A 13,501-nucleotide genomic window follows, 5' to 3' on the forward strand; every position below is an offset into this window, starting at 1 on the left:
ATCTTTTAAAAAGTGAAGTCTTCTTTTAAAAAACTTCAGATGAACTCTATAATTTAGTACACAGCACTGAACTAATGTTAGCTGCTGAGGTAGGAGAACTGTATCACAGTTACAGAAGAGTAACATTAGGGGAGGTAGGCAAAGGCTATGCTGGAATGCTGTACTATCTTGAAACTCCTTTAAATTTAGAATATATCAAAAGTGAAAAAATAACAAGAAAGCCAGACAATATTTTGATTTGATGTATTTTTTTTTATTTTTATGTATATGGGTATTTTGCCTGTATATATGTCTGTGTACCATATGCATGCAGGTACTCAAAGGGGCAAGAAGAGGGCAGCAGATACCCTGGGTCTGGAGTTAGTCAGTAATGAACCTCGATGTAGGTACTGGGAATGGACATGGGTTAACAGTGCTGTTAACTGCTGATCCATCTCTCCAGCTGATCTGATGTATTTTTCATCTTTGTGGGTGTATATATGATGTATGTTTATGTGTGCACGCTCATCAGTAACTATGCTGCACATGTGGAGGTCAGGACAACCTCTGGTAGCATTTCTTGACTTCCAGCTTGTTTGAGACAGAGTCTCTGTTGTTCGACACTGTGGCTCCAGACTAGCTAGCCAACAAGCTTCTAGGGATTTTTCTGTCTCTACCTCCCATCTCATTAATGGAGGGCTGGGATTTAGAGATGTTGTGCTTACCCAGAAAGCTCTTTACCCACTGACCCATCTAAGCAGCCTTGATTTGATAGTTTCTTAAAATTGCCAAGTACCTTTCATGTGCCAGGCACCTGCCAGTGTTGGGTAGGTACAAATAAACCAGAGAGGAGAAAACTTTAGCCAAGAAACTGAAACATAAATAACCACCAGACCTTTTTTCCTTTGGCTTTATCCTTCATTATTATATCTCCAGTCTTAACACTGCTTTCTTCCTCTTCCTCTTCTTCCTCTGGAAACTCAGGAGGGCAGCCATACAGCTCTATTTCTCTTTTCAGCTTGTCAGCACACGCCTACAGCACAACAGGAGAGAGAGCCAAGTTCAGAACTCAAGGAAATAAAGCTGTTTCCAAGGCCAACTAAAATTGACTGCAACGTCTCTACATACATATTCTATACGTGTCACAATAGAAAACCCAAAAGATGCAAATCACACACCTCAAAATCCTATGATATAGTTTGTATTTTACTCAATATCTACAGTACTCAATGTAGCATCCTGATACACTAAACAGCAGAAATGAAAAGATTCATAAAACACAGTATGTCATTTTGGGTAACAATACTAAAGGTTTCTCATTTTGAAGATTATCTTTGTAGTGGAAGGTAAATTCTTACCCTGTTAGTAATCAGCACTTCTGCTAAGCAGACAGGACAAATACTAAATTAGAAAACAGCCGGGCTTTAATCCCAGCACTCGGGAGGCAGAGGCAGGTGGATCTTTGTGAGTTCGAGGCCAGCCTGGGCTACAGAGTGAGATTCAGGAAAGGCGCAAAGCTACACAGAGAGACACTGACATTAAGTGATTTATCCAAGACTATAAGCTACCGAACTGGGCTTTCCACCACAGCTCTTCCCAGCTATACCATGAGTTAAAACATCGAAGAGTTTTAGTTAATAAGTAAGATACAAATAAAGGTACTACTGACACATACAGCTGTTCTGGGGGGTTGAGGCAGGGGGATTACAAGTTCATGATCATCCTGGGCAATATAACAAGACTATCTCAAAGTAAAAATTAAATAAAAATATGGATATAATTCAGGTTTGAGGGACTATTTACATAATAAAGCAAAGCCCTGCCTCAAAGTCCAGTACTGAAAGGGGAGAAAATCCCACCATTTGGTTTGAAGATGTGACCCAGAGTTACAGCACTTGGCTACCTTGTATAAGACCATGAGTTCAATTTCCAACACCACATACACAACACAAAAAAGTCATAATTTTGCAACCACAAATACAGTAATTAAAATAAGCCAGGATTATGATAAGATGTTAAAACCACTAGGCTACTGAATTATAAGCCATTCAGAGGTTCTTAATATAGTCCCCACAGGCTACTTTTTAATTACTAAAGAAGACACCTTAGAATGAGGAACTCTGTCATGTATTAACTTAATGTTACTAAAATGGAACAGGCTGCCATCGTATGCTTTCTGATGTGACACAATGGGAAGTTTATGCCTCATCAATATAGTATTCTTTTCAAAGTATCTAAATCCAAACATTAATTAACATCATGACAAACAACTAAAAGGTCTAAAGGGAACTACATGTGAAGCACAACCCCTAGAAGAAAATGTAAAAATGCAACCAAGAAAGACATCTTGAGACGACCAAGGAACTACAGAGAAGATACAGGTGATAATATCGCATCAACACTCAATCAAGAGGAGAAAATGTGACTACAGTGGTACACAGAATGCCCCTGCTCTCCAGAGATGCACGCTACAAGACAGATGCATGCTACAGAGGAAAGAAAGATGCATGCCACAAAAGAGATGAAGACTACAAGAGAAAGAGACTTACTACAAAGGAGATACACACTATAAAGGAGATGCACTATAGAGAGAGGGGTGTGCACTAAAATCTTCAGGTAGATAGCATAACATCTGCAACTCACTTTCAAAAAGTACACAGAATAACTACAGAAAGGCATGGGTGCCTAGGTGTGAGCTGACAGAGCTAAAGCAAAGGCAACAGACTGCAAGTAGAACATACTAAACATTCCCAGTACCACCCTTTCACCTCTTCTGCAAGTCTGACAGCTGCCAAAACAACAGGCTGCAAAAGACAAGTTCCTGGGCTGGGGTGCAGCTTAGGCATCACAGTGCTCACCTCACCCACATAAAGTCCTGATTCTAGCCCCACACCATACACACCAGGCATGATAGCACAGCCTATATTTTCAGGACTTATGGGGTGGAGGCAGGTCATCCTTGGCTACAGAGCAAGTTCAAGGACAGCCTAGGCTACGTGAGACTTTGTCTTAACAACAACAACAACAAAAATCCTAATTCTATTACTTTTAAAATCTTTTCGGGGCTGGAGAGATGGTTCAGAGGTTAAGAGCACTGACTGCCCTTCCAGAGGTCCTGAGTTCAATTCCCAGCAACCACATGGTGGCTCTCAACCACCTACAATGAGATCTGATGCCCTCTTCTGGCTATTATCCATAACAAATAAATATTTTTAAAAAAAAAACCAGCCGGGCGGTGGTGGCGCACGCCTTTAATCCCAGCACTCGGGAGGCAGAGCCAGGCGGATCTCTGTGAGTTCGAGGCCAGCCTGGACTACCAAGTGAGTTCCAGGAAAGGCGCAAAGCTACACAGAGAAACCCTGTCTCGAAAAACCAAAAAAAAAAAAAAAAACCAAAAAAAAAAAAAACCTCTTAGAATTGAAGATCGATACTGAAGGAAGGAGGTTAATAAAAATGTCATAAATTGTGTTCAAACTAAAGGTAGATGCTGGAGAACTTAACTCTTAAAAAAAAAATCTTTTCAGCAGAGCGATGGTGGCAAATACCTTTAACCTCAGCACTCAGGAGGCAAAGGCAGGTGGAGCTCTGTGAGTTCAGGCCAGCCTAAGGAAAAAAAAATTTCAATTCTTGTTTTCTGATCTATTTTTCATTGAGAATTACTTCTAAAATAAGCTTTTATTTTGTTTTGTTTTTGAGGGAGGGTCTCACTATGTAGATCTGGCTTGCCTAGAACTCTCTATGTAGACCAGTAGACCAGGCTAGCTGCAAACTCAGAGATCTGCTGGCCTCTGCCTCCTAAGTGCTGGGATTGTATTGCTTTTTTGAGATGTGGTCTCACTATGTAGACTTGGTTTGCCTGGAACTCACTATATAGATCGGGCTAGCCTCAAACTCATAGATATCCACCTGCATCTACCACCCAAGTACTGAGATTAAAGTTGTGCATACCATGCATCAGCAAATGAACTTGTAAAAATGATCAAAATATGACATGCATTACTGTATGTCATTCTGTGTGTACAAATAGATATACATTGCTGTACATTTTACTTGTTAGAAATAATTACCCAATTCCAACAGATATGAATATATAAATTATTCAAAACACATTAAAAATGACATAGAAATCACTTGTGCATCAATGTGTGCTTTGTGTTTTTTCTTTTCCCTGAAACAGTCTCATAGTGTAGTTCAGATTAGCCTCAAACCCTCAATCCTCCTGCCTCAGCCTCCGAAGAACTGAGACTATTGCCCTGCCACACCTGGCTAATGTATACTTTTACTTAAGCCCTTCTTCCAATAAATTTGCATGTGCCCATGTATGTGCATACATGTGGAAGTCAGAGGACAGCCTCAGATGTCAGTCCCGGCCTTCCAGCTGGAGAGAGGTCTCTTGTTCACTGCTCCATATGCCTGCCAGGCTAGCTGACCCTGAGCTTCCGGCAACCCTTCTGCTTCCCAAATCCTGGTAGGGGCACACTAAGATTACACATTTGCATGCACTGCTATGTCTGGCTTTCAGGTGGATTCGGGGGCTCTGAATTCAGATCATCAGGCTTACTTGGTGTGATGGTATGAATAAAAATGGCCCGCAAAGGCTCATAGGGAATGGCACTATTAGGAGGTATGACCTTGTTGGAGTAGGTACGCCCATGTTGGAGGAAATGTGTCACTGTGGAAGCAGGTTTTAAGGTCTTACAAGCTCAAGTCTGGCCAGTGTGGCACAGTTTCTTTCTGCTGCCTACAGATCCAGATGTAGAACTCTTAGTTACCTCTCTAGCACCATGTCTGCCTACGTGCCACCATGCTTCCCACCATGATGATGATGGACTAAACCCCTGAACTGTAAGACAGCCCCAATTAAATGTTTTCCTTTGTAAGAGTTGCCATGGTCATGGTGTTCCTCACAGCAATGGAAATCCTAAGACACTTGGCAAGTGCTTTACCCATTAAGCTATCTCTCCAACCCTTCAAACATTTTTAAATTAGCCAGGCAGCAGTGGCGCACTCCTTTAATCCCAGCATTCAGGAGGCAGAACCAGGCGGATCTCTGTGAGTTCGAGGCCAGCCTGGTCTACAGAGTGAGATCCAGGACAGGTACCAAAACTACACAGAGAAACCTTGTCTCGAAAAACCAAAAAGAAAAAAAAAATTAAATTAATTTTCACTATAACAAATTTAACTCATTTCATAGAACACTTTAACATAATATGGTATAAGTTAAATCCAATTCCAAGATCATAAATCAGGTATTGTTGGGTAATATTATTTTAAAGTGTGTTACCTTTGCCTATGTTGCATTTCTTTAACTCTATGAAGCTGTGTTACTGTGCCTGTCCAAAACACCTGATGGTCTAATAAAGAACTGAATGGCCAATGGCAAAGCAGGAGAAAGGATAGGCAGGGCCGGCAGGCAGAGAGTATTTATAGGAGAAAACTGAGAGAAAGGATCTAGTAGCCAGAGAAGGAGGAGGACTCCAGGGGCCAGCCAGCCTCTCATCTACACAGCAAGCCACAGAGTAAGAGTAAGATTTACAGAAGTAAGAGAATGGGAAAAGCCCAGAGGCAAAAGGCAGACAGGATAAGTTAAGAAAAGCTGGCTAGAAACTAAGCCAAGCTAAGACCAGGCATTCATAAGTAAGAATAAGCCTCTGTGTGTGATTTATTTGGGAGCTGCCCCAAGCCAAGAAACAACAACAAGGTATAATTGTTTACTCTAAGCTTAAGAGTACAAACCAAGGGCTGGAGAGATGGCTCAGAGGTTTAAAAGCACTGGCTGCTCTTCCAGAGGTCCTGAGTTCAATTCCCAGCAACCACATGGTAGCTCACAACCATCTATAATAATGGGATCTGATGCCTTTTTCTAGCATGCAGACATACATGCAGATAGAGTACTCATACCTTAAAAAAATACATAAATAAATTTTTAAAAAATTAAGAAAAAGAAAAGAGTGGAAGCCAATCCTCTAAGCAATCTTACCTTAATAGGCATACCGGTACAGTGTAACCCAAAGGGAAACAGACAACTTTTTCCTTTTAATCTCTGGTATCCAACTGCAAACTACAGGGAGAGAATCAAATTTAAATCATAAATATAAATTGCAGATGTACACAAAACGCTAACTTTTGACGGCACTAATTTCCCTCTTCCTAGCTTTGGAACAGACACTTTATCACTGCAAAATTCTTCTCCACTGTCTTTTCTTGTTGGTTTTCACCAACCCAGAAATTTTGAACATACACATGTCCAGAACCCTGAACAAATATGCACATGGCATGGAAACAAAAGTATAAAAATTAAACTATAGCCAGGCGTTGGTGGCGCACGCCTTTAATCCCCGCACTCGGGAGGCAGAGCCAGGCGGATCTCTGTGAGTTTGAGGCCAGCCTGGACTACCAAGTGAGTCCCAGGAAAGGCGCAAAGCTACACAGAGAAACCCTGTCTCGAAAAACCAAAAAAAAAAAAAAAATTAAACTATAAAAATTATCCTTTAAAAGAAAGAATTTGAATTCCCTTAACAGGAAATGAATTTTACACATGCAATTTTATACAAACTGGTATTTACTATAGACCCTCCCTATCCCACCTTAGTAAACACAAGAGCATTACCTCACACTTGGATAAGGAAAACGTGTGTCCCAAATGAAGGCGTCCATTCATGTATGGATATGGGAAGGTGACAAAGTATTTGTCCTTGCTGCAAAATAATCATGTGAAAAAGAAAGTGCGGAAAAGAAGATGTTAAATTTCTTTCACAATAAATGATAGGACAGAAAGGATGCCTGGTCATGCAAGTACTGTTCAAAGTCTAGTTTTTTAAGGAGCTGGAGAGATGACTCAGTGTTAAGAGCACTTGCTGCTAGAATAAGAGGACCCACATGACAGCTCACAATCAATCTGCAACTGTTCTGGGGGCTCAAATGTCTTCTTCTGAACTGTGCAGGCACAGCACTCGTTAGTATACTTACATGCAGGCAAAACAACTCATACACATAATACAAAAATAAAATCTTTTTAAAAACAAAATAAAGTCTAGCTATTTAAAAGGTAGCAAGTTTGGGCTGGACTTGCCTTTAATCTACCACTCAGGAGCTAAAATCAGGTAGATCACACAGCCCGTGCAGTGGAGCACTTTATTGAAAGCTGCTTCATTTCTCAGACGATCTTCCATTTTCATAAGAAGTATTTGTAACATGTATTTATATCACACAGCATAAATGGCATATTTGTAAGTGTTCATTTTTCAGCTAGGATGGAAGGCAGAGGAGGCAGGGGGATCTCTGTGAATTCAAGGTCACTCTGGTCTACATAGTGAGTTCAAGGCCAGCCAGGGCTACATAGTGAGACCCTGTCTCAATAAATAAAACATTCATTTTATTATGCCATGTAACATAACTGAGCACTTACAAATGCACCCTCCAAGTTATAACTCAGTCAAGCCAACCATGTGTGCTCTCTACTCCCGACAAGGGAAAACCAGTAACTTCCACTTGGCTTTGGTCATTCTCTTCCTTTTCCATAGTTTACAAATAGTGTAGCTCACTTGTGAATTTTATTAAAGCACAGTATATTTCACAAAGACTTTTGCAATTTGACCTTCACAACATTAATAAACTTCTTCAACAAATTACATATCTCATACTGGTCATTCTTTTACTGAGCCAAGCATTATTGTGGTTCATTTTTTATTAAATTTATTTAATGTGGACTAAAATTCTAAAACCAAACTACAGAAGCAACAAACTGTAGTTTAAGGTACAACAATAGATACTGTATGCCAGCAATTTCTCTTTCAATTTAAATATATCATACTACATACATTCCACTAGAGTATAGCTAAGTAGTAAGCTAAGACGATAGAATTTTAGAATTAGTAAGCCCTATAAACAGCCTACAGTCACACCTTAAGTTCATCTGCTCTTAAAAACCAAGCTGGTCTTGCCTGGTTAATACTTGGAAGGGCAGAGCCAGGAGTAGTCCTACATGCCTTTAATCCTAGCCCTTGGAAGGTGAAGGCAGGGTGAGTTAGAAGCCAGCCTGGTCTACATAATGAGTTCTAGGACAGCCACAGCTACATAATAGAGAGACCCTTTAAAAAAATTAAAAAACTTAGAAGGACAGAGTTTTAAAAGACTCACATCCTGTGAATTCTTATCAACTTTGAGAAGTTTGCTTAGCCTCTCAGTATGTTTCACCATCTATAAAATGTAGCTTAAAAAAGAAAGAAAGAAAGAAGGAAGGAAGGAAGGAAGGAAGGAAGAAAGAAAGAAAGAAAGAAAGAAAGAAAGAAAGAAAGAAAGAAAGAAAGAAAATTTGTTTACCAGGTTGGGGATAGCTTAGTTAGTTCATTGCCTGCCCAGAATAAACAAAGTGCTGAGTCTGAGCCCCAACACCACATAGATCAAGCATGGTAGCACATGCCTATAACCCTAGCACTTAGGAGGTAGAGGCAGAGGATCAATTCCAATCATTCTCTGCTACATGGCAAGTTTGAGGCTAGCTTGGGATAGTATGAAACCTTGTCTCAAAAAGCAAAAACAAGCATTCAATTTAAAGGTTATTAAGAAGCTAAGCAAGGGATTGGAGATGCTCAGTGGTTAAGAACATCTGCTGCTCTTCCATCAAACCAGAGTTTAGTTCACACACCTACAGAGCAGCTCACAACTGTCTGTAATTCCAGTTCTAAGGGGCCTGACACCCTCTTTGGAGCTTTGTATGCACCAGGTGCCCACAAGATGCACAGACACACATGCAGGCAAAACACCCATTAAAACACCATTTAAAAATAATAATAATAATAATAATAATAATAATAATAATAATAATAATAAAGAAACATAATAAAAATTCTTACAATTCAATGAGAATATGGTATGATTCCTAGCACAGAGTAAGTTCACAGTTAGCCACCACCACACACATTTTTTCTTTTGTTTTTGTGTAGGCCAGGCTAGCCTGGAACTCAAGGATCTGCCTGTCTCTGCCTCCCAAGTGCTAGGATTAAAAGTGTGCACCACCGTGCCCTACTTGAACAAGGTCAACATATCCAAACTAAGGGTTTCACATTAATTTAACATTTTTGGTTTTTTGAGACAGGGTTTCTCTGTGTAGTCCTGGCTGTCCTGGAATTCACTGTAGATCAAGTTGGCCTCAAACTCGGGGATTCACCTGCCCTGGCCTCCTGAGTGCTAGGATTAGAGGCATGGCCACTGTGTCCAGCTACTGCAGCATTCTTTTTGAGGACAATTACTTTGCTTTTGTTTTTCCTCCAATAATCACTGTCTACAATTTGCCTCAAAATTATTATCTTAGGGGCTGGAGAGATGGCTCAGCTGTTAAAGGCTAGGCTCACAACCAAAAATATAAGAGTTCGGTTCCCAGCCCCCACAGCTGTCTCTCCAGCCACCAAAAAAAAAAAAAAAAGGAAAAAAAATATTATCTTAGTATCAAAGCAATACAGTATTTATGAAATAAGATCAACAAAAACAGTACACTTCAAATTTGTATTCTATATTGGAGTAATATCAGTAAGAATTTCCCAAAGAAATAACTTTCCTTTTTATTAGTCAGTAAATACAAAACTTCAAAATACTCTCCCTTATCAAAATGTGAAAAAAATTAGTTTTAAAGATCTGTCTGGCTGGAAAGACAGCTCAGAGACAAAGGGTCAAGGTCAATCCTCAGGACCCATGCGGTAGCCGTCAATTGATTCCTGTAAGTTGTCCTCTGAGTTCCACAGACGTATCATGACAAACTTGCAAATACACACAAATTTAAAAAAAAAAAAAAAATTTTTTTTTTAAAATCTTAATATGAACAAAATCTAACCATAGGAAGCGTCTGACTTGAATACATGGTGGAACTCAGCTCCTTCAGTCCACTGCGTATTACACACACTTTCTCACATTCCTCTTCCTGGGGCAGTTGAACGTGAGGATCTCACCAACTCACCTGGTCCGTTTCTGCTTCTCCAAATGAGATGCATTGAGTTCAAACACTTTCTCGGCTTCCCATTTCTGCTGGACTTCTTTCTCAATCTTCTTCAAGAAGTCGACTTTGGCTGTTCCTTTTCTTTCCTGTTAAATACAAAAGGACACAGAATGGCTTGCTTTAAAAAAATAAGAGCCAGGGACACTACTGCATGCCATAATCCCAGCATCTTCGAGGTGGAAGTTAAGAGGATCAAGACTCACGTTCACCCTCAGCCACAAAGCAAGTTTGAGGCCAGCCTGGGCTACATGAGACCCTGAGTGAAAAACCAAGAGGAAAAAGAAAAAGTCAGGCTCAGAAAGAACTGAGCTGTTCACTGACAGATCAAATTCCTCATGCCTACCTCAAAATATAAATGAACAAGATTAAAAGTTAGTTATTGAACCCAACAGTAATGCCACAGGCCTTTAATCCGAGCACTCAGGAGGCAGAAGCAGGAAGATCTCTGTGAGTTCCAGGACAGTCAGGGCTACACAGAAAAACCCTATCTCAAAAACCCAAAATCATAATCATATACCTGAACTCACAACAACAAACCAGAGGGAAGGACTCAGACTGCTGTCACTATAAAGGAGCTATATTTGAGGAAATAGATATTTCACCCGATCACAACATATGCATGCATTGAAACATATGGTAGGTACCTCATTAATACATATAATTTCTATGAATCAAGTAAAAAAATGTTTTTTTGTAAAAAAAAAAAAAGTTTTAATTGAAGAAAACAAAAAAAAAAAAAAGAAAGAAAGGCAAGAAATAGCATGAAATTGATTCAAATCGTGTTTAGAATCTCCAAACACTTCCGTATCCTCAACCCCCAGAACATATCATATTGCCCAAGATCCTTGGATTGCTTGAATCACCCAGGCCTCTGCCTGATGACTTAACTCACATCGTTTGACAGGGTCTGACCTAGAGGATGCTCACTGAATGGTTGTCGAATACATAAATTGATGAAGAAAGTTCTGCTCATATAGAAAAAGAAAACTAGGCTTATTAGCTATCTACTTCAAATCAATATATAAAATTTTTGAAATATCTTTTTTAAAAATGATACAAACCGGGTATGGTGGCACATACTTGTAATCCCAGCACTCATCAGGAGGCTGAGGCAGGATGATCACCTTGAGTTTGAGGCCTGCCTTAGCTACATGGCATGTTCCAGGACAGCCAGGGTTACAAAGAGAGAGATTATCTCAGACAGATAGACAGACAGACAGACAGACAGAGCATAGATGTAGGTAGATGACAGAACAGTAGAAACAGAGAGTATAGATAGATGACGGGTAGATAGACACAGACAGAGTGACAGATAGATAAAATTAGACACTACAATGTAACACCCTCAACGTACTGCTCCTATTTAATTGGACCACATGAATACTTACAAAAGTGAAGGCAATCCGACACAAAACCATAAATTTGCTTTAAAAGCTAGTATTTTTTTATGTTATTTTTGGTAACTGGCTTGTGCAATTCTTGAGCACAAATTTTGTAGATGATAGAGTCATGTCACAGTATCAGAAGATTGGAAATGCCTGAGACGCTCATTTACTCCAATTTCCACTTTCCCTTGTTTTTTTGCTTATACCCTGGCTCCACCACTACCTAAATACAGCACCAGAAACACAACAGTTATATACTGGTTTTCAGTCTAACAGTTCAGTACCCTCTTGAGGCTCCAGTCTATTTTCGGCACAACAGTCTTTTGTAAACTGCAAGGTGTACTATGAATCAAAGTATACTACTTTTTACTTACAGATATTTAACCTTGCACGATCAGAAACACACGCATCAACAGAATATAACAGAGAAATTAGTTCCTGCCTCTTTTCTTGAGGTTTTTTTCCTAGCTGGCTCTCTCTCTAACACTACTTTTCCCATAACGATGGATATGAATAGCCATGGAGATAATTACTTCAAAAGATATTACTATAACTATAAACAGTCCTTTCAAGGTGGGTATGCAACGTAATGGTAGGCCACTGGCCTAGCACGTGCCAGGCACTGGGCTCAATTTCAAGTAACACTTCCAAAAAAAGGAGGAGGAGGAAAGAAAAACCATGATCTTCTTAAGAGTACAGATGAGTTACTTTTAAGCCAGGCACAATATTGACTGCTGAAATCCAACCCCCTTTAATGAAAGAGGCAGGAAGACTCAGAGTTAAAGCTACCCAGTGAGTTTCAGGGCCACCTGGGTTACATAAGACTAAGTTAAAAAAAATAATAATTTCTAGCTCCAAAAATTCTTCAACCCTAGAGGGACCTTCTACTGATAATGGATTGATTCCCCTTTTCACCAGTGCTTAGCCTGCCAGCCCACACTGCCTCTCTGTGTCCACCTGTGCAATCGCTTCTGGATCCAGTTACTCTTCCGTCACCATGCCTACCTGGAAATATCCTTGCCAGTCATCTCTGCTCCTCCACCTCGGTAGGTGAACGTGGCAGGAGGAAAAACCGCCTGTTCTCAGAAGCCTCAAGGAATACCTCTAATTTCTGAAAGTCAGACGCTCCCTCCTGCTAAGCTATTGAGTCCGTCCCCCTCCCCAGTACTGGCGATTGAATTCAGGACCTTGATCATGCTAGGTAAGAACTCTTATCACTGAGCTATCTCGCCAGCCCTTTTCACTTTTCACTTTGAGACAGCCTTGCTAAGTTATTCGGGTTGGCTTTGAACTCATTCTATAGCCCACGCAAGCCTTTAATTTTCAATCCTCCTGTCTCGGTCTCCAAAGTAGCTGAGATTACTAGACTGTGCCACCGGGTCCAGCTGCTTAATTTTAAATTAAGGTATATATAAAAATCAGTGCCCTCGGAGACCTTAAACACATTCACAGTGAGGTGCCCGATGTTGGTTGTTGAAACGTTTACATACTCTTTTCTACCTCTATTTTTATTTGAAGCACGATGAAATTCCGTATTCGGAATTCAAGTAGTCCGTGTCAAGTGAAGACTAGCGAGAAAAGCAAATGATTCTCCAGGAAATCCGTGCCTCAAGCGAGGGAAAGGCGGCTTTCAGAAAAGGAGTTTTCCCTTCCCGGCGACAGGCAGCATGTGGAGAGTCCAGAATACCCAAACAGCCGGGTTCCAGGGCCCGAACCTGGGGACGCTCTTCCCGCCCAAACTCACCGCCATGGTGCCGCCCAAATGACTCAAGATGCAGCACAGTGGTCCCGGTGATACCCTCGGAGAAGTGGCTCCAACTTTTCCCTCCCACTCGGGGAAGCCTAGCCTCCCAGGACTCTAGAGCACACACTTCACACTTGCTGAGGCAATCTCACAGCTCGGAGACTACAACCAGGGGCATCTCGCGGAAAGCAGGGAGTTGTAGTTCCCACACCGTGAGTACTGAGAGCCAACTGGCATCTGTGAACTACAATTCCCAGAAGACAACGATACCGGAAGTTAGTCGTAGCCATAGGCCCACTCCCAGGTGACACCGGCAGTGATGTCACCCGCACGTTTGAACTACAAGATCCGTGATGCAGTTCAAGACGATGGACAGCCGCAAGTGAGTACTAAAGGAGGTGG

General features: G+C 40.8%; 1 protein-coding gene across 2 annotated transcripts in view; it reads right to left on the bottom strand.

Moving 5' to 3' along the window:
• Window positions 1–13,322, bottom strand: part of Lars1 (leucyl-tRNA synthetase 1) — a 58,659-nt gene extending 45,337 nt beyond the window's left edge. Inside the window, exons 1-5 of one of the 2 annotated variants that reach the window (XM_059245887.1) lie at window positions 13,100–13,322; window positions 9,932–10,056; window positions 6,590–6,677; window positions 5,960–6,040; window positions 875–1,012 (exon numbers count right to left, since the gene is read on the bottom strand). In XM_059245887.1, the coding sequence (XP_059101870.1) occupies window positions 875–1,012; window positions 5,960–6,040; window positions 6,590–6,677; window positions 9,932–10,056; window positions 13,100–13,105 (438 nt within the window). In that variant the 5' untranslated portion in view covers window positions 13,106–13,322. Of the gene's footprint in view, window positions 1–874; window positions 1,013–5,959; window positions 6,041–6,589; window positions 6,678–9,931; window positions 10,057–12,855; window positions 13,014–13,099 lie in introns of those variants that run through there. The other variant, XM_059245888.1, reaches the window with a different exon arrangement.
• Window positions 13,323–13,501: the final 179 nt, after the last annotated feature.

The sequence above is a fragment of the Peromyscus eremicus genome, chromosome 19, assembly GCF_949786415.1.
Source record: "Peromyscus eremicus chromosome 19, PerEre_H2_v1, whole genome shotgun sequence".
Taxonomy (NCBI): Eukaryota; Metazoa; Chordata; class Mammalia; order Rodentia; family Cricetidae; genus Peromyscus; species Peromyscus eremicus.